This window comes from Embiotoca jacksoni, unplaced genomic scaffold (assembly GCF_022577435.1).
Source record: "Embiotoca jacksoni isolate LCO1_2020_lvr unplaced genomic scaffold, fEmbJac1.0.p SCAF_44, whole genome shotgun sequence".
In the NCBI taxonomy this organism is placed as follows: Eukaryota; Metazoa; Chordata; class Actinopteri; family Embiotocidae; genus Embiotoca; species Embiotoca jacksoni.
Window position 1 is genome coordinate 2,096,120 of NW_027185397.1, and position 21,623 is coordinate 2,117,742.

At 42.2% G+C, this 21,623-nt stretch overlaps 1 protein-coding gene across 2 annotated transcripts; it reads left to right on the forward strand.

Annotated features, from left to right (window-relative positions):
• The first annotated feature begins 1,064 nt into the window (after positions 1-1,064).
• Positions 1,065-21,448, forward strand: hira (histone cell cycle regulator a). 2 transcript variants are annotated; one of them, XM_069169348.1, is made up of 25 exons: positions 1,065-1,340; positions 2,721-2,783; positions 3,071-3,181; positions 5,258-5,348; positions 5,566-5,660; positions 6,130-6,225; positions 7,031-7,191; positions 7,336-7,503; positions 7,617-7,730; positions 9,120-9,190; positions 9,506-9,611; positions 10,625-10,846; positions 11,378-11,463; positions 12,289-12,486; positions 12,594-12,737; positions 12,825-13,041; positions 13,298-13,405; positions 14,495-14,643; positions 15,008-15,169; positions 15,386-15,444; positions 16,865-16,970; positions 17,102-17,224; positions 17,323-17,486; positions 18,268-18,356; positions 19,104-21,448. In XM_069169348.1, exons 1-25 carry the CDS (start codon positions 1,304-1,306, stop codon positions 19,218-19,220), a joined length of 3,057 nt encoding a protein of 1,018 aa, XP_069025449.1. In that variant the 5' UTR covers positions 1,065-1,303; the 3' UTR covers positions 19,221-21,448. The 2 variants fall into 2 exon arrangements, with proteins under 2 accessions (XP_069025449.1, XP_069025450.1); XM_069169349.1 differs by having other exon boundaries at positions 12,316-12,486.
• Positions 21,449-21,623: the final 175 nt, after the last annotated feature.

A 21,623-nucleotide genomic window follows, 5' to 3' on the forward strand; every position in this document is an offset into this window, starting at 1 on the left:
ATGAAAATATGAAAGAAATAATAATTTACTTCATTCACAAAGGAAAAGAAAACATCACAAAATGAGACAATTGTATATCACTTTCTAAAGAAAATTAATTTTTAACTATGTTAACATGCCCATTTTGTGTTTTTATATGGTAGAAGAGATATCATGAGTGGAATAAGCAACCAGGAGGGGTGTTTTTACTTTGGAGCTGAAGTGTAACAGGCACTCTCGGAAACACGTCTACAGAAAGAGATTCATACGTCACAAAGGAACCAATCCTTTTTGTGGCAGGGTTGGGTTTTCCATATTGAGCTACATTAAAGGCTACCATGTGGTTACATTTAGGGTAAAATTGGGTGATTTTTTTTTTCTCTTGGAAATAGCTTCCAAATATGTAATTTTGAAGAACATATAAAAGAGATGTTAAGGGGTTTAATCAATGCTAGTAGAGTGACTTACATTTGATCACAAAATGTATCTTATAGTCATTTTGGACTTATGAATGAGATGTTCCAAAAAAATTGAATTTGCCACAGTTCAGAAACATCCCCCTCAGCCTAGACAAAAGCCATAAAGCTAAACAAAGTCTCTAAAGAAAGAAGACAGCATCTGCTTATTTAACACGGTGTCTCAATTTCTCTCTAAAAGCACTCACGTTTCCTTTTAAATATTTTTTTCTTCAGTTTTGTTTTTTGGTGTTTTTTTGAGGGGTAAATGGTATTTAAGGTCATTTGAAATAAATGTAAAAAGCAAGTGTAAAAAAAATAAAATAAAAAAAAACTACCTCTCCATACTCTCCTTGACGTTTTTAAATTCAGTTTTCAAAGTAAAAGCCGTTTCAGGTACAATCTGCAATAAAGTCACACATTTCATTTGATTTATTTGTTCTGAAGTTTGATCAAGTGCATGAAAAGTGAACAAGGACGCAAAATTCATAAAATATGTTAAAGACTGTTATTTTCTATTATAACCCCCCGCATCGGCAACTATTGTGACAGCTGACCTGCAGCGCTCTTCCGGTCCGCGGTCAAAATGAGCGGAAACACTTCTCGAACTGCCTTCGGTGTCACCTTGTTTGTCGTCCGGGTTCCGCCGCCTTGCCTTACTTGCTCGCCCGCTCGGCTCGGAGGCACCGGGGGATGCTGGCTGCAGCGGAGATGGAGTTGGATCACAAAAACAAAGTGTCGGGCAGAGTTTGAGACAAAGGGAGGAGGGTGGGGGGTTAGCGTCAGTTATCCAGCTGAACTGACCGCCGGATGGATTTTTTGTCGAAATTTTAAGATTGGAGAACAAATTAAATCGAATTGGAGCGAAAATGAAGCTGCTGAAGCCGAGCTGGGTGAGCCACAACGGTAAGCTTGTGCAGGAATCTGTTGGACCAAGTTGGGCTTTTGTTGTCGGGGGGAGGGGGGGGGGGGGGACTTGATCAGGAGGCATGATGGTGGTCGACACTTGTTTGACTTTGTTTGTCACTGAACAGTCTCTCACGTTACGAAGTTAATTCAACAATCGGTGACTTCCACCTGATGTCGTCCCCGTCCCCGTCTCCGTCCCCGTCCCGAGCACCGCTCCTCTGTCCTCGGTTACGGACACATTGGTGTCCGCTAACCTCAGCTAGCTAGTTAGCCCCCCCCCGGCTAGCTCGGGTGCCCCGACGTTAGCTAACTTACCTGCCAAAGAAGAAGTTGCAGTCTCAAAAGTGAATTGTTGTTGAGTGTTTCTTTTGTCGCACCGTGAATATTTTACATTTTACTTTTTGCGGACAGCTTGACGTGGAGTTCAAAAGTGTCTGTTGGTGAAATCTTCCAGCTGTCAGTTAGGAAAGTTAACCGTTGGGGGAATGCTAACGATTTTTGGTATCAGGGTACAATTAAGTGAATTAGTTTTTTAAGACGAGTCATTTAGTCTGAAATAGCAGCGGTGGGTGATTATGGCCCCGAAAATAAAATCACGATATCTCGGCGTGGTTTTTTTTCAGTAACGATATTCTTGACTTGACAAAATATTGAAACATTTTATTTGAATCAATTAAAAAAAAAAAAAAAAAAACACGCACACAATTGCAACAAAATATGTTATGGTTTTATATGTCAGCATAAACAATTTGCCTTTAAAAATGTAGTTGTACATGTGATCATTTGGAACCAAACCACTTCCACGTTACCGAAATCGATCCCTTTTTTTTGGAACAACCGCTTTCAGCCATGCTGGTTTTTTTAGCTGTCACGTATAATTTATCGTAAAGCAGCGTAACTCTGTGACGTCAACACGTCTTTACATTGCCATCATCTCGATTTGAATTAGTTAAATTATATTCAGTGTACGTAATGTTGCTTTTGAAATGTAAGAGGTTACAGATTACAAGTTACCCTGTTGAAAATGTAATAAGTAATAAGTAAGTAATAACAAATAAGATCCTTTAGGGTTACATTTATAACACATTCAGTGCTTAATCCACTCAATTACGCAAACAAGAGCAGAAAAGAAAGGAACAGTTTATGGACATGCTCTGACTTGGCTGTGGAAAATCACAGAAGTGTTGACGGAATTTTCCATCAGATCAATTGAACAAAGCCTGGTAATGAAAAAACACAACAAACAAACACATTGAGGTCACTGAGATGTTCCTGTGTTGTGTTGAAATGTGTCTGATATCATGTTTTCTCTTTTAACAACTACCCTTTCCCTTCTTTCTCTGTCTCTGTCTGTGTGTGCGCGCGTGTGTTTCACAGGCAAACCCATATTTTCCGTTGACATCCACCCTGATGGGACAAAATTTGCAACCGGTGGTCAAGGTAACGGCATCATCGTTGTTTGCATCCTGCAGCACCGGAAGAAATGTTTTGGGTTGTTGTACTGAAATAGACATTCATCCTTCATGATCTACATGTGCACAGCGTTCAGTCCTCAATGTAATACTGGTGTTGGTAGAGTTTAACAGTTGTGAATCCATGTCACACTATACTAAATGCTCTCCATCAGGCCGGGACTACAGTTCCCTTTTTCCTCACCTGTTGGTCCTCAAAGATGTCTTTGCATGTTTTTTTATTACATTTTTTTTTAATGCCTGATTGGTTTTCAGGAGAGGATTCTGGGAAGGTGATGATCTGGAACATGGGACCAGTCCTCAGGGACGAAGATGAAAAGAATGAGAATATTCCCAAAATGCTTTGCCAGATGGACAATCACCTAGGTAACCAGCAACATCTTTATTCGTTTTAATATTTGAATAACTCTGTTGAATATCAGGTATGGTTGTTTAATGGATTTAGTTTGTTCTCGTGTTTTTCTTCTTCTGTTTTCTGTTTTCTTTTGCCTCAATGACATATTACAAACTTTTCTAGAGCAACACTGACTAAAATAGGTTCATTAAATGTGCTGCAAGAAGCTGGTGTGAAAGATGGGGAATAAACTGCGAAAACAATCCCTGCTGCAAGAGCTCAGCAAACTGGCTTTAGAAAATACAAATGATCCGTACAGGCGACACACAGGTAGCTAGCTGCATGTTTTTGTGTGCAAGGTTCCATATTTCACATTTTTTTCTAGTGTTTAATTTGCAGTCGGGATATCCATAAGAAAATATTTTTGGTGTTTTTTTAGTACCAAAAAACCCATCTCAACATAGTAATATGTATATTTCCTCTCTTGAACTTCTTTCTGGAGATCTCCCTGGAACGTTTTCTCTGTAAGCTGCATTTACTGGGCATGAATGATCCCGAATACGGGCTGTTTGCATTTCTTTGTGTCGTCAACCTTTTGACACAAAGTTATTTCCACAGCACCTATACCTGCTTCATAAAAAAAAATGAAAATCTGTGATTTAGAGTTACTTCGTGGAGTTTCAAAAAGTGGGACGAATGTTGCGATGTACCACTTTTCACAATGTCGGCACGCCACGTTTGAAACCGGCACGGTCACAATAGATCAGATTTTAATAGATCTTTGAATTGATTCTCCACAAAAATGGAAAATTGTCTTCGGGCCAAACTTACACAAACAGTATGAATACTGCAGGAGGCAAATCCGCTGCCGAAGTAACTGAAAGGTGAATTGTTATTCACTCTGTGTCTTGAGATTGGACTCATTTTCATGCACCGTGGAAACAAAATGACTTAATATCCTGTGACCGAAGAACAGCTTTTAAACAAATTGCAAATATGGTCAGAGTGATGAGAACACGTCGCTCACAGGTTCGGCATCTCGGTTGCTTAAAGTAAAAAGAAAACTTAGGAACTACAAGTACTCAAATGTTAGTAAATCAAATGCAATCCAGAAAATTGAAGAGATCCTCCTTTAAGGAAAACAAAAATAATTCAAATTGAGTCTCTAAAAATGAAGGAAAGCCTCCCGCTGGTTGCATAGATGACCCTCAGAGAATAAAACTAACGTACTATCTTTGCAGCCAAGTTAGTTTATAAAAATTGAGTTCCTTATAGCAGAGTTTCTACCTCTCCTACCACGGGCAGGAAATCACTACAGATTAACAAGATAGTAAATAAACAGTGAAAGCTTTGTGTGGTTTGAGCAGTTTCCTAGGTGCACCGGAAAATCTGTTTTCCCGCTCTGCTGCCAACCATTGTGTTACTTAATAGAAGGAGAATTTATGTTCTTTAAAATGAGTGACAGACTTGTAAAACACTTCAAACATTGCTGCTGCTGTCAACCTCAATAAAACAACATCTTACATGACTCTTTTAATCGAGTTCCCTGTCTGAACTTGACCTCGTCCCTCCTTATCTAATAACCAACTCCATTAATTTTCTACCAGTTTCAAAGTAGTTTAAGTCTGTTGTGTTGCCTTTCCTCGGTGTCGAGCAAAGAGACAGATACCGCTTCTTGTTGTCCAACAACCAGGCACCAATTGTCCTTGATTTTACAAGCGCCTGCTGTTTATTTCATTTTTTTACTTCAAGCATTAAAAGGACAAAGACTCCCGCTCTTAACTTTACATCTACTGTTCCTACTTCTACGATCAGCAGCAGCAGATGTGTGCCAGAGGATGTGATAGTTAGTGAGCTGTTAGAATGGTTTGTGTCCTGCAGCAGAATAGATGAAGATACATCCGCTGCTCTGCTACTGACACTAAGTGTTGCCGCGTACCAGCTCCAAACACATGGACGAGCAGTCCGATTTATTAACAGGGATGTCTTTGCTTTGCAGGTACCGTTGGTGTCCATTAGAACAGACAACTTCTTCAGCAGAAATCCTGACAAGTTGTATTGATTTTTTTTCTTTTTCATTTAGCAGAAATGTTTGTTTGTCTCTGCAGCGTGTGTGAATTGCGTTCGCTGGTCCAACAACGGGCTGTACCTGGCGTCGGGAGGAGACGACAAGCTGGTCATGGTGTGGAAGAGAGCTGCGTATGTACACACACACACACACACACACACACACACACACGCACGCACGCACGCACAATATGTGCAAATACTGATGAAGTAATTGCAGTTACAGTCCAGTCATGATGACTTCGAGAGTAATAGAGAATTTTTTACATGACTTTAAAACGGTCACCGCTGGCCGTTTGATTTTTACTGTGTGTGTGTGTGTGTGTGTGTGTGTGTGTTTTCGTGGCAGCTTCATCGGTCCCAGCACAGTGTTTGGGTCAAGCAGCAAGCTGGCCAACGTGGAGCAGTGGAGGTGTGTGACCATCCTGAGGAACCACACTGGAGGTATGACACACAATACATCTACACAATGCATCTACACAATGCATCTACACAATGCATCTACACAATGCATCTACACAATGCATAGTGAAAACACGCATCATACATGCAGATGTACACAGTCATGGACTTTTATACGCATCACAGACACACACCAGCATCTAAACTACTATGTTGTGAAGGTGCCCTGATGAGTTTGAAACCCCCCAAAAATATACAAATATATATACAAAGTTGATTGTGTTTACCCTTCAAGCCTAATAAATGTGTTGAATGCAGGGGCGGCATATTTTGTTGCGTTTCTGCCACCTGTAGATTGGTTGAATAGTGTGAAAGTATTGGCAGGACTGTGTATCACATCCTTCCTCCGCCTGCTCACGTGCATTTAGAAGTCAGAAACTCCAAAAGGAACCTTCATCCAGAAACACGTCTCCGGACTGGAGCGCTGAGTTTTAGTGTATGTGGTTTGCAGACGTGATGGACGTGGCGTGGTCTCCTCATGACGTGTGGCTCGCCTCCTGCAGTGTGGACAACACCATCGTCATCTGGAACGCTCGCAAATTCCCAGGTAGGATTAAAAGCCAAAGCTTTCCCCGTCTGAGGCTTCACAGCTGGAAAAAAAAAAAAAAATGGTGTGAATCCATCCAAACATGCTCGTTTCCAATTACAAGTTGGTTCTTTTTGGAATTTGCAGTTCAAAAAGAACAGCTTGGACAGTTCCTCTCGTGTTATTTCATAAACAATAAATGGAATTTAGAGGAAAGATTGTAGTAGCTATGATTTATTAAATAAAGAGTACAGCATATTTGGGAAATCCCCAATACTTTTAAAAATCTTTTCTGAAGAGATCAATTCCTCATTTAGCATTAAGCCCGTCTGCACCGAATGGCACTAAATGTTTCACAAAATGTTCCTTTATACTAAAAAATTATATTTAATAAAACTGTTGAAATTTATATTGTTCATCTACTAATCTGCAAATTATTTTTCTCATAACTGGTCTTTACATTATTTCACGCTGCCCAATATGACGTCATTAACTTCCTCAATTTACCTGATTGATCCTGTTCAAGCTAAATATTATAGGATAGTGCACAAGATGAAGAAAAGCAGCAAATCTATTCATTTCGGAAGTTGGAGCTTTGCAGTGTTTTGTAATTTTGTTTTGAAAAAATGGATAAATAATTATCATCAGTAGTTAACCAATTCGTTTGACGTTACTTGAGACGTTACGAGCTGTTTTCTATTTCTTAAACGTGAACCTGTAACCGTGTTTGTGTGATTAAATACTGTTACAGTATAACCTGCCAGTAAAAGCAGGAACATCGTTCCCATTGGTCAGCTCACCGTCCGTCCCTCTGTCTCCTCCTCAGAGATGGTGATCTCTCTGCGAGGACACACCGGGCTGGTTAAAGGCCTGACGTGGGATCCGGTAGGGAAATACATCGCCTCGCAGGCCGATGACCACAGCCTCAAAGTGTGGAGGACGGTGGACTGGCAGATGGAAGCCAACATCACCAAACCCTTCAGCGAGGTACAAAAACACCCGGGACTCAAAGCATCTACAAATGTTTGGGGTTTTTCACAAATGTATCTACCCCCCTTCCCCCACCCTCTGATCTGTCACATCAGTTTATTCATGAATGAGCGTGTAATACATTTTTCTTCTCTCGCTCAGTGTGGCGGGACAACCCACGTCCTGCGTCTGTCCTGGTCCCCGGATGGTCAGTATCTGGTGTCGGCTCACGCCATGAACAACTCGGGTCCCACCGCTCAGATCGTGGAGAGAGATGGCTGGAAGACTAATATGGACTTCGTGGGCCACCGTAAAGCTGTCACTGTGGTGGTGAGGACGTTTTAGCCCAACGTTCAGCCTTTAAATTGAAACTATATACCCTAAAAAACAAACAAACAAAAAAAACAGCGGCGTACTGATGGCTGTGATTTGTGTCTCTGTAGAAGTTCAACCCAAAGATCTTTAAGAAGAAGCAGAAGAACGGCAGCTCTCCAAAACCGAGCTGTCCATACTGCTGCTGCGCTGTCGGCAGCAAAGACCGCTCGCTCTCCGTCTGGGTCAGTTCACATCTCACTTTATTTTACAGTGGACGGAAAAATGGTGATGCATGTTCGTCATTACCGGTTCCTGAGTGGTGCCGCGCAGTAAACTGGTTCATCTGGTATTCCGTTTTTTTCATTTCTGCATGGGTTTTGCATGAGACTCATACTCATAGAACTGGAGTTACAGCCAAGTGACCGTCCCTTAGCTGCACAAAATAATTTAGTAACCATAATTCTATACTTATAAAATTACTGGGTTCACTAGTTAGCTAACCAATTAGCATAACAGTATGCTAACAGCTGTAGGAGGCTTCGTCTCGTACAAAAAGAAAAAAAAAAGAGAGACGGAGCGTGAAGAAAGACGGGCCCGAGATTCACCAGAATAACTTGTGTCCAGGAGAGGAGCTGAGTCTGCGGAAACTTTTAGGTTTAAGAAAATCTGCCATCGACCAAAAGAGTACGTATGTGGTGGTGGTGGAAACGCTAGCAGCTTATTCCAGAACCTCAGCAGGACGTGTGTTGGAGTTCTAAGAGTGTATACGATTTATGAGGCTGTCGGCCAGCAGTGAAACAGTGAAGCAGTTAGGTTGGACGACGCTTGAATAGACATTTTCTTAAAGGGACAACATGTGACAGGAAAAGTAAACACAAGCATGACAACATGAACTTAATAACAACCCACCTGTGCAAGGACGTGGTCCCACTACAGTCAGACATGCTCAGAGATTATTAAAACACTGGATTTCAGGTGTGTTTTGTGTCGTTAGGAAATAGTCTCTGTGCTCCATCTGCAAAAGAAGACGAGAAAGCTGAGTCAGCCTTACGAGCCAGCCTGGATTTAGGAACTCGTAAAAGCTGCTGGTCCAATGACCTGAGCAAGCGATGAAGGGAAAAGGAAAGCAACGGGCCAGACGGATAAGCTGGAGCTGCTCCTTTTAAGATCTTGTACGTCCTGCTTTATCCTCTGCAGGGTAGAGTGAAAGATGTTCCTGAGGTCTTTAACAGGAACAGTTCTATGTGGCAGTAGAATAAAGCAATATCCCCTTTATAAAGGCCGTAGTCATGCAAAGGATAGTTATTTGTTTGTTTCTCATGATTGAAACCAGTAGAATTTAAAAAAAAAAAAAACATCAAAACAAATCTTGCATACTGCCCAGCAATGTTCCTCCAGTTCAAGTGTTTTGTATCCGTTTGCTCTGTGCAGTATGATCAGCTAAGTATAGCAACTTTCTGATTGTGTTTAATAATTGTTACTAATTTGATGACAACAAAATTCAAACCACAAACTGTTGCAGGTATTTTTTTTTCCTACTAAATGGTTTCTCAGCAGAAAGATCCTCACCCAGTTTTAGTAGCTGTTGATTGAGGGGAAAATGAAATGTCTTGTCTGCTTCTCTTCTTCAGCTCACCTCTCTGAAGCGCCCTCTGGTGGTCATCCATGACCTTTTCGATAAATCGATTATGGATATTTCCTGGTGAGTTCAGACAGATGTAATGTGGCCTACAACATGAGTGTATCAGGGTCTCTTTCCCCAAAGCTTGTCAGTCTGACATCTCTGTCGACATATTTTTTTTTTTATAATTACAATATGTAGAGAAAACGTGTTATTTTTTAGTGTTTTTATTTTAATTTTTTTCTTCTTCACGTTGGCCACTGGCACAACGCTGACTCTGCTACACTTTAAACTGATGTACGTGTAAAAATCCGTGATTTGACACCGTGTTATGAGACACCACTGGTAGTGGATCTCACCCTCCACCTCTCTTACTTTGATGTGTGTGTTGGTCAGGACGTTGACGGGTCTGGGGATGTTGGTGTGTTCCATGGACGGCACGGTGGCCTATCTGGACTTCTCCCTGGACGAACTGGGAGACCCGCTGAGTGAGGAGGAGAAGGTAAGACATGCAGACGGCATCACACCCTGCTGAAATATGCCTGCTGCTGCTTTTTTTTTGAGAGAGAGAGAGAGAGAGAGAGTTAAGGAGATCACAGAAGTCTGTCTTATCTCTTTAAAAAGTGTCGTTACATTATTTTGTGCTACGGATGCTTCATATCCAGGTTAAATTATTCTTCTGTGAGTAACGCATCTCAAAGAGAAACTTTAGCCTCTCCTGATGATAACATCACAACGAGTGTAAGAACAAGCAGCAGGTAGATGTCGCCAACAAAGAAAGCTAACGATCATCATCTTATCAGAACTGGTGTTCCCCGAATCAAATATAGTCCTGCAAATTTTATTTTGACAGTAACGTGCAAATGCACTGATTTGGTCAGAAAACACATATCTGTGAAATAAACCACATTTGGAGTATCCATCTTCATACAGAGGTTGTAGGTGTTCCACGTGCGTGGTATGTTTTCTTCTTCTTGGTCTTCGGAAATATGCACAAGGAAAGTCGTCTCCCAAAGATGACTGACAGATTTGCTCGCCCTGATACTGGCATTACATATTACTGGGGCAGGATTCCACTAAAGAAACGTCGAGGGGGCCCCTCAATATTTTGGAAAATATTCTTAAGTATAAGAGACAATAATTTCCTCTGATAATTATTGAAGGGCTTCAGGTGCCTTTCTGATGCCGGCAGATGAACAGAACCCTCCTGGCAGGTCACATTTCGAGAGCACTAAAAAACAAAATGTTTAACATTTGAAGCACACTGGCATCCACATGTGTGTCACATCTGCTTGTATATACAGTATCTGCTTGTATATATCTGCTTGTATAGAACACCTTTCCTCGAGGAAACAGCAATAAATCCGAACAGAAAATGAGTTCTTTTACTCAAAAAAAAAAAAAAAAAGAATTACTGCTTCACTAAAACTACGTTCTGTTTATGTTTTTTGTCACAGCGTCATTAATCTCAAGTCTTCCCAAGCCTGACCCAAATCCAATGTCTTATCCCTACAGAACAGCATTCACCAGAACATCTACGGAAAGAGTCTGGCTATAACCAGCACGGAGGCTCAGCTCTCCACCACCATCATCGAGAACCCAGAGATGCTCAAATACCAGCAGGAGCGGCAGAACTCGGCCCAGGCCAACACGGGACCCGGCATCGCCGGGCCCGAGTCCTCGGCCCCCAAACTGAACAGCGTGATGAACGGAGAGTCTCTGGAGGACATCAGGAAGGTAAACGTAACATCCAGCTCACGGCGTGAAGTATTCACCGCTGCTGGTTTAGTTCAGGACGAACGCTGAATTCTGATGCATTTCAATCAGTAATGAGGCAGTAATCTGTAAACATGTACCGATGTCGGAGTGTAATGGAAGCAGAAATTTGAGAGTTGGTACCGATACCTCTAAAATGTCACCGTTCTCAAAGCAAAAGGTAATCCAGTAAAATGAATTCATTTCAACATGAACACTTATTTGAGAAAACTAATATTATATAAGCAATATAATATATAAGCAAATATTGGAGAAAGCCTTTGGCTGATAAAAACTCTTTAACACATTTCATTTCGACAATAGAGTTAGAGAATAAAATACCAATGATAAGAACCTCTTTAGAAATCAAAACCAAATAGCACATAAGATGTTTTTAATGTATTTATAATGTTGTACACTTTCCCATATTTTTAAAAGCTATCAAAACAATTTTTTTTTAGTATTCTCTTTGGAGCTTAAATTGACCGGCCGTATTATCTCCTCCTCTTGCAGAACCTTTTGAAGAAGCAGGTGGAGACGAGAACAGCAGACGGCAGAAGAAGGATCACGCCGCTCTGCATCGCTCAGCTGGACACGGGGTAAGAAAACAGCACACAGGCAGAATATTTTACAGTTTTAACAATAAACGCTATTTTCTAAAATCAGCGCATTTAATCAGTGAACTTCACTGGCTATAGGGAATGTAATCATTTGTAATTATTACATTCGTAATGGGTTGTGATCAACGTTAAAGCCCCACGGGGAAACAAGATGTGTGTACTTTAAAGGAATAGGAGCATATAAAGACGGACAGCCCGTCACACTTTCAGTCACCGTAGTAAACAGAAGCCAGAATGTAGTGAAAATGGGCGCTGCTGTTAAGGGCTGTGACAATAACTGCAAAACGACATATTTTGATTTGATTCGATTTATTTTGGACAAATTAAAAACAAACAAGATTTTACAAAATAATAAAAAAAAAAACAGTGCAGTGCCGGGAGACGCAAGAAACCCAGTGGGCTTATTTATTTACAGTTCCAGAAAATACAAAGTTTACATAATAATATTGTGACATAAAAATAATGGAAACAAATAACAACAGAATATAGGTTACAACAATCACAGCAAAAACAATAAAGTCAATAGAAAAGTAAAAAGATATGAGTATGGCGATGGAGGAGAGTCTATATGCGTATGTTGCAGTTACATATTTAAATGAAGCACCTTTTCAAGCATTTAATAGAGGAACAGCTTTTTGTGTGTTTGGTATATAATATGAAATATAGCCACAATAATCATTGTTTAATTATCATCACTGACCCATTTAGACTGAATATGACACACGGCATACTTTACAGCAGTTACCACACTAGTAGTGTCAGTGAAATCAACAGTAAGAGATCGCTGCCCCTCTTTCTCTGCAGGGATTTCTCACCGGCTCTGTTCAACAGCGTTCCCATCCTGCCCTCGGGCTCCTCCATGTCCAGCCACCTCACCCCTCAGCTCAGCTCCGACTCCAGCCCAGGACAGCCCTCCTCTCTGGGGCTGAGGCCCCTGCACGACCCCATGCTCACCTCACCTGCACCCAACAGCACGGCGAAGGGACTGGAGGACAACGACGGGTACGACGAGTAACCTCAGATGTCTCTTTTATCCTCCACTTTCTCTTTGATCCTCCTGACCTTCTCACTCACTCTCCTCCACTTCTTTCTCATTTCCCCGGTTCCAGGATGAAGTCCACTCTGCTTCTCACCACTTCTTCTAAGATCGAGCCAATGAAAGCGTTGGACTCCAGATTCACAGAGCGGTCAAAGGCTACGCCGGGGGTCATAGCCGCCATCTCCTCCACCGCTGGACTCACACCTCTCGAAAGGTGATCGACTTCGATTCAGGTTGAAGCAGTTAAGAAAAAAATAGCAAACACCACATTTACTAACTCGGCACTTGGTTCATCTCGCAGACCAAAAGACAGCATCTCCATCCTGAAGGACGCAAAAACCAAAGAGGAGACCAGCAGTGACAGCGAGGACAAGATCGCCAGCATTAACAAAAATCTGGCGTTCGGCAAGAGGAAACCCGAGCTGCTGATGGACGGAGCAGAGGTGGTGGAGAAGAAGAAGAAGGGACGGCCGAGGAAAGACAAGATGGCCCCTGCTCTCCCCCAACCCTTCCCTCAGGTAAGATGATAAGATGGACAGATAGGTCTTATAGATCTGGTCACTGAACTCCAGGAGACCCATCCATTTCTTGAATTTTTTATTTTATTTTTTAGAGCATGGAAACATTTAAAAGTACGACAACGTCCATCAAGGCTATTTTAAACCAGAAAAAAAATTGTCTTTGTTAAAGCTGTCTGGTTTTGTGCAGATGATCTCTGGATAGATTCCTGCAGCAGCAGAGAGATAACCGCGTGTTTGTCGTTCTTGTTGTCAGATAACTCCTCTAGCGGAGCGGGAGCCCGGCAGGGTGGCAGCTCCTCCAGCTCCTGTAGCTGTTCTCAAACTACCAACACCAAGTACACAGAAGGCCTTCAGTCTGCAGGTAACACACTGGGACTCTGGCGTCTTTCTGTTCTATCCACCAGGAAGAAGATATCAGAAGCTACATTACTTTTAGAACCAACCTTTACGTATCGTTTGCTTTTTTTATGTACTGTAAATTAAATTTCATCCCCATTTAATCCACTGGAAATCTGTCAGGTTGGAGTGATGTATTTGGGAATAGTATCAGTCCAGTGTTTTCCCCGCCTTTATCTTGGGATGAATGAAACAAAATAGGAACGCACTCGTAGACCTGCAGCTACGTCCAGTAACTACTATTTATTGGCTTAGTTCCTGTTCAGCTCGGCATTTGTTTTCTGCACTTCTGTGGACTTTTGGGAAACGAGCTCAGTCGCAGTGATGATTCGGACCTTCAGTCAGAGTCCTGTATTCATCAGGAGTTTGATGTAATATGTTTTTAGTTTATTCTTCTGCCCTTTATCTCCTTCTGTCGTTGACCAAGACGAACAGCAACAACACAAATCAAAGTCAGATATGCTGGTTCTGTACAAAACTACAACAGAAACCATGTCCATGCATCCCAGTGATATTTTAGTGTTACTGCTGTTCTAAATTGCTTTCACAAATCCAACTGAAGAAGGTCAATTTTCCCGACAAGCAGGGTGAAAACAAACCAACTGCATCCAAGTGTTGTTACACAGCGTTTCGCCTGATGCCAAATGAACAGGAAAAAAAACCTTATAAGACTGGAGAGGTCAGCTTAGTTTGTATCATATTTTAAAACTAGTCCTATTTTTGTAAACTTATTTGCAAAAATAACAAAGCAGAACCGAAAAGCCCCAAAGAGCACTAATAAAGTACCGGAAATACAAATATGAAGAAGATAAAGCAGAATTTGAAAGGTACAGCTTGACAGTGAATACTCAATGACAACGGGAAGATAATAAAAGCATAGTTCAAATCTTACGGCACATTCTGCATTTTCTAAACAAATATTGTCACGATCGATTATTTTGAAAATATTTTTACCCTCGAAAAAAACAAAACCTGGATTTGAATCCAAACCTCGCTTGTCAGTGAGTTTACCATTGGACTGTTTCTTCCACGCATGACTATAAAATGTGTGCAGGTAAGCATGGAGCCCTCGGTGTTCCTGGAGGTGGAGAACGAGGTATCGACGGTCGCGGGTTCGAAGCTCAGCCAGCTGCGATGCTCCAGAGACGGGCGAGACTGGAACACGCTGCTGCCCAGCTCAATGGTCACCGCTGCAGGGAGCAGGTAGGGGGCGCTGCTGAGACGGCTTCGTTTCACACAGCTAAAGACTCTCTTCATGCTTGAAACGTCTCATTTCCTCCTGAGACCAGGGAAATGTGTAACATAATTTAATTGGATGAAAACCCCCAAAACATTTCACATGGATTTTATTTTACAAAAACATTGTTTCATCTTTTTTGTCATGTTATTTGTAGGAAGGAGACATCAGGACCTCGCTCATGTTTCCTCTCAATTATATGACTACAAAGATTTAAAGATTTTAAAATTTGTTAGCTTTATACTTTCAGTCATTAAGATCATAAATATAATCCAAAAAGACCAAAGCAGAAGCAGTAAGTGAGGTTTTGCTGCTGCTCCTCCCCCTCAGTGACGTCCTGGCCGTCGCCTGTGAGGACAGGATGTTGTCGGTGTTCTCTTCCTGTGGGCGGCGGCTCCTCCCAGCCATTCAGCTGGCCACGCCCGTGTCGGCCCTGAACTGCTCTGCCCACTTCGTCATGGTCCTTACTGCCGGAGCGACGCTGTCCGTCTGGTCAGTGCTCATCTATTCTGTTAAAAACGCCACGTGGTTGTTCCTGTCGTTTGTTAATTTTGTCCATGTTGGCGAAACTTTTTTTTTCTCTCTGTACCCGTTAATAGAAAGTCAGTTTCAATCAGGGGCTTTTATGTTGAGCTGTAAAGCACTAATAAAAATGTGCTGACAGTAACCGTAATAACAAGTGTTAATGTGCTGTTTGTTTGTGTGCAGGGACGTTCACAAGCAGAAGGCTCTGGTGAAGAACGAGTCCCTGCAGGCGATCTTATCTGGTGAGACACTGCGGAACGTGACGATGCAGAAACCGTAATATTTAATATTCTGGAGGAAGATGTGGAGATGATATCAATCTCATACATGTGATGGAGCTGCAGTCAGTAAAAAAAAAAAAAAAAAAAATTCTATCACCCATATAATTACAAATGATCATGTTTTTCTTTTTCTGTTTGTTTTCCCTTCTCCTAGTGTGAATGCTAAGCTAGGCTAATCACAGCCGCACCACTCAACTAAACGACATTGATATCCATATATATTGCTCTCCAAAACACGTGTTAACAATACTGTACAATTTGATGTTTTGGCCACTAATTTGAAGTGTTAATGTTAAAGTGGTTGAAAATGTGAAATCAGCAGGAGCGGTTCTTAATTTCTGGGCGTCACGTGCACATGAAATTTGACCGTTTCAGAGAAATGTCATGTGCTCGTGTCGATGCCTCCACTGACCGTCGGGTGTAATGCTGCATTCAAATGCAACTCGTGAGGTCGTGGTTACGACACGGGAAGTCGAGTGCACCGTACGCTTGGCGTTTTAAGCGGTCAAGTCGTAAAAACCCCGTTGCTAGGCAACGTCAACATGGACGGTGTCTAGAAGCCACAGAGGCTAATAATTTAGCAAGCTAACATGGGTGGGGGGGTATGTAATGTAGGAAATGCAAAAGCACAGAGGGAAAATATCAGAGCAACAATGTCCTCAGACGTAGACTGTTATCTAATTTAAGAAGACAAACTACATGACTACAATTACAATCTCTCAGCTTAACATCCAATGAAAACGAACTTCCGTGGACTTCTGTAAACATCAGTAAAACACGTCACAACTCGTGAAATACGAGCCCATTTGAAAGCGCCATGTTTTGTTGGCAGGTGTTTCCTTTTGCATCTCAAGCTCCAGTTTGAGCCGGAAAGACGAGCGAGTAACATGAAAACCAGAGAAACCCAGCTCATCTTTAAAGTGACAGAACAAAAGAAGTCGTAGAGAAGCAGAACAGTGAGCACGTACGTCAAGTAGTTCTGATGAGAAAAATAAAATCCCCGGTGGACTTTCACATTGAGATTTATGAAAGTATCTACAGTTCACAGAAGATTCGGACAGCTGGAATGACAGAGACACGATCCAACGATCTCATCAGCTGTAAGAATGCACTGCATCGGAAAATACAAAAGAAAAAATACACTAATAGAAGACAAGCCGGATAGGTTGTGGAGCAAAGTTTGTAGACTGATGAGTCCAAGTTGGACCTTTACCAAAGTGATGGAAAGAGAGACAGGAAGTAGCCATGATCCAATCCAGTGAAGGAGGTCATGTGACAGGCTGGCTGTGTGAAGCAGCTTCTGAAACAGCTGCAGCAGGAGGAATTCAGAAGTCCTGTTACTATAATAAAAAAAACAACAACACTTTGTTTGTGTCTGCAGGTGCTGACATCACGGTGTCTCAGTCTCTGCTGACTCAGCAGGGAGTTCCAGTCATCGGGCTGTCCAACGGGAAGTCTTACTGCTTCAGCTCCTCGCTGGAGACATGGTGAGGAAGACGAGCGTGACGAAGGAAACGGCCGCAACACCGAAGACGCATTCAGCCGAAAGGATTCTTTGTGGACACGTGTTGAATTGATTCGATGAAGTGCTTCATGAATCGTGCTTTGTCTTCCTCAGGACTCTGATAGCAGACAAAGGAGACTCTCTGGTGCAGGGCGCCGACTTCAGGAGCTGCCTGCCTTCCCACGATGCAGCTGCGTCCTCGGGGCCGCTGGCAGTCATGCAGGGACGCAACCTCAAGTACGGCTTTTGATAGTTGAATCTCCCGTTCTCCCCGACGGCATCCCTTCACTTCCAAACCGCGAAATATGAACCGTGTGCGCGTGTGTTCCCCGCAGCGCCGGTCGGCTGGCGTCACGCCTGTCCTCCACGCCGCACCACCTGCAGCAGAGCATGACGCGGGCCTTCCTGGAGAACCAGCTGGCGTCGGCTCTGACGCTGCAGTCGGCGCAGGAGTATCGCTACTGGCTGCTCATCTACGCCCGATTCCTCGTCAATGAAGGTACTCGAACCATCAGCAGGCCGACGGTAAACCCCGACCGGTCGCGGCAGAGGCTCCGCCCACCTCTGAGTCTGGTCCTGTTAACAGATGCTCCGCCCACCTCTGAGCCTGGTCCTGTTAACAGAAGCTCCGCCCACCTCTGAGCCTGGTTCTGTTGGAGGTTTCTTCCTGTTAAAGGGAGTTTTTCCTTCTCTCTGTTTGAGGTTTTTCTCCCTTAAAGAGGAGTTTTTCCCTCCTAGTTTATGTGGGAACTGTTGAATTGTTGGGTTTCTCTGTATATCGCTGTAAAGGACTCGCAACACTTAGTGCCGTGAAATAACCTGTGTTGCGATTTGGTGCTATATAAATCAAATTGAATTGAATTGACAGACCGACAGGAGTCCAAACTACCGGACACGGCGCTGACTGCTGCCGCTGGAAGTCGGCTTCTGTTAAACATTTTTCAGAACTGACTGAAGAGAAAAAAAAGCAACACAGTGGTTTATACAAATGTTTATATCAAGGCTCAGAGAAAAAAGTAAAGGTTCTGTAACATAGTATGATTTTCACCTGCGTGCATACTTTTTAATACGTTGATTTGACCAAACAACCTGCAGCAATTTCAGAAATTTAGGACCAAATTCTCAGAGAAACTGCTGATAAATGATATTTTATTAGAGCACAATGTGACATGTAATGATGTCGTATTTTTTGTTATGCAGTTTAAAGCTGCCTCTAAACAACTATTGAGTTCTCTATTTGTGTGTGTGTGTGTTTGTTTGTTTGTTTGCTTTGCTTCCAGGCTCAGAGTATCGCCTCCGAGAACTCTGTAAGGAGCTGCTGGGTCCCGTCCACAAATCAGCGGCTACATCCTGGGAGCCCACAACTTTGGTACAACAACGACACGCCGCTGTCTGCTGGGTGGATTTACTTAATCTCCACTTTCACAAAGTCCACACACACACACACACACACACACACACACACACACACTCACATAAAATGCCTCCTCTTCCTCATGTCGGGAGCTCGTTTGTCTCCCTGATCTCTTATTTTTCATTTGGTCATCAGTCTTTACTCCTACATGTTCACCAAACTTACTGCTGTTAGAATAATCGTAACTTTATTTACATTTTCTTATCACGGGTATTATTAAATCCCCTTTTTTTTCCAAGTCTGTATTTAGGAGCTTCTTCTGTCCTTGAGTGTAAAGACACTAAAGGGGCGGAGATACGATGCCGTTTACGTCTGTTTCTTTTTGAATTGTGTTAACTGTATTATTTTTCTAGTATGATGTGCTGGAGCCCACAGACAACAACAGAAGTTAGTAAAATGACACGGATCAAAGATCTGTGGCCGTTTTTCAGCTGTGATAAATATAATCATCGTTATTCTGTATCTGTATTTCACATGCAGCGCCCGTTAGCAAGGGGAACACATTTCTTCTCCTTTTGGAAAGGCCGGGTAGATGTGTGTGTGTGTGTGTGTGTGTGTGTGTGTGTGTGTGTGTGTGTGTGTGTGTGTGTGTGTGTGTGTGTGTGTGTGTGTGTGTGTGTGTGTGTGTGTGTGTGTGTGTGTGTGTGTGTGTGTGTCACACGTGAAGAGCCGTTTCATACATGCGTCCTGTTTTGTGTTCAGGGTCTTCGGAAGAGGGAGCTGCTGCGGGAGGTTTTACCCGTCATCGGTGAAAACCTTCGATTCCAAAGACTGTTCACTGAATACCAGGATCAGCTGGAGCTGCTGCGCAACAAATAACACTGCTACACACACACTCTCACACACACGTGGACCGAGACCAGTTTGGGTAAACTCTGACTGCTTTCATCAACTTGGGAAGCTTGAAAAGCGGCTCTGACTGAGACCTCTGGAAAACAAGCTGAATGTTTTTCTGAGGACTTCAACATCAGCCGGTCCAGCTCTCTGTGAGTTTCCAGTGATGCCGCTCACTGGGGAGACCTTTTTTCTTCCTCCCCCCCAGATTTCTCTTTGTCCTATTGTTATTGTTATTTTTTCTCCTAAATGTGCTTTTTCTGACCTATGCACCTCCCTCCTAATCATGAACTTAAAAAGTTGAACTCCAGGGAGATGGGGAACGAAAGGTTGCAGGTTTGATTCTGATTAACTGCCATTGTGCAGCATCAGCAGCTATATGGAATCATTTTTAAGTCCCTCCTCAGGAAGAAAGTGCAGAGTTTGAGATGCTCACGAATGACAAATAAGAATCAGAGCGGATGTAAAGGAGCAATACGCTTGTACCCAAGTAATGCCTTTAAAACGCAGAAATAAACACACACCTGCATCTGCGAGGAGAAAAACTGAAGGGGATCCAGACAACAGGTTCAACCCACTTTTTAAATGCCCAAGATTTTTCTGAACCAAATCTGCCTGTGGGGGCTTGTCTGAGAGCACCGATTTGTCTTTAAAGTTGACAACGCTGACGCCAAAATGTGAATTCAGAGTGAAAAACGACGATTGAATTAAGACCAACGCCGAAGTAACGGGAGATCTCGGGGAAACCGAGTCGTTTTTACAGCCCGTGAAGATGCTCGCACAGAACTCAAAGAGTACTTAAAGAAGTTCAGATGTCGGAAAATGTATTCGTGCAAAACAAGGAAGCACAAATTTCTATTATATTAGATTTGATTGACCTCCGAATCCCAAAAACAAAAAACTAGTGCGAAGTGGAAATGACCGTTCGGTTTATGGTGATGTAGGTGTCCCCTTGTAGATGTGCATTAATTTAAACATCAGTACAAGCGGTTGATTCAAAGCACCATTGATAAACTGTTGATTTACACACAATGTAAACACTTGGTTGGGAAAGAATCACCACCTTCACTTCATCATCGGCGCCTCTGAAATCAACACCATCAAATATTTTGAAGCCGTTTTTGTCGGCCTAATTTAGCACGAGTGTGCTTAAAAAGTCACATTCGCCTGTGTTGGATAAACGACTCCATTGTAAGACAGGTGTTACATGTGATATCATGACATGTCAGATTATATTATATTTGCTGTATTCCCTGTTGTCATGTCCCGTTGACTAATCTGCAGGTGTTGAGCAACAAGATGAGACACTATTGAAAAAGGCAGAAAAATAAAGCGGACTTTAAAAAAAAAAAAAAAAAAAAAACTTGAAAGATGGAAGATAACACAGCAGCTTTTTTTTCCCTGCTGTATTGCACCTTGGACATCTATTGCAACTTTTTTTTTTTTTTTTTTTTTAACCCATTAAATTCAGTGAAAATGCTTCTGGATTTGTCAGATCCTGTATGTGTGATTGTAGGATGTGTCTTGATATTCTGAAATCATGCAATCATGTCATCAGGCTGCGGTTTCGTGGGTCTCGTTTCTATTCTTTTGTAAATAAGCTGAAAACGGACATTCGACTTTGAGCTTGTAAAACGCTCTGATTCTCTTGATTTAAGTTTCTCAGCTGAGAGGCACAAACCACTGCGGAGTGATCGGAGAGGAGGGGGGGGGGTGAATGTGTGTGTGTGTGTGTGTGTGTGTGTGTGTGTACGTGATTTTTTATTTTTTTTTGGTCGATATCCATTAACTTGACATTTGAACAGGTTTCAAAGGCCCAAAAGGTCCTGACACCCAACAACACAATGAACTTCACTAAAAGTGCGTGTGTTGAGCCTTCGTTTGTCTCCGGCAGCATTAAAGCACTCCTCGACCAGCTCGGCGTGCAGGACGCTGGTTTACTGCCATTTTTTTCTGTGCAGACACACGGAGGAGTCCAGAGGATCAACGCATCCCTCTTTTATTCATGTACAGTATTGTACAACTTGGTTTCATTGTGTTTTTGTTTTTTTGTTGTTTTTTTTTTTTTGCTGTTAGTCATTTTTAAATGTTTGTAAAAGGCAATTTTTTTTTTTTCATTTTCTACAAGAAAAAGAAAAGTGAGCTGAAATTTTGCTTTGGAAGAAAAAGAAAGTAAAACAAATTAAATGAGGAACAATTGGCTGTTTTGGAAATTTCATGTCTGGTATTTCTTTACTGTGTGTTAGTGAAAGACACAACATACCGGTAGGACGCCTCGTTCAAGAAAATTGTATAAATAATGCCAATATAATTGTTATATAGCTGGGCCAGTAAAGCTGATTAACAGCAGACAGCATTACGATGGTGCAGTGTACATGACCTTTGACC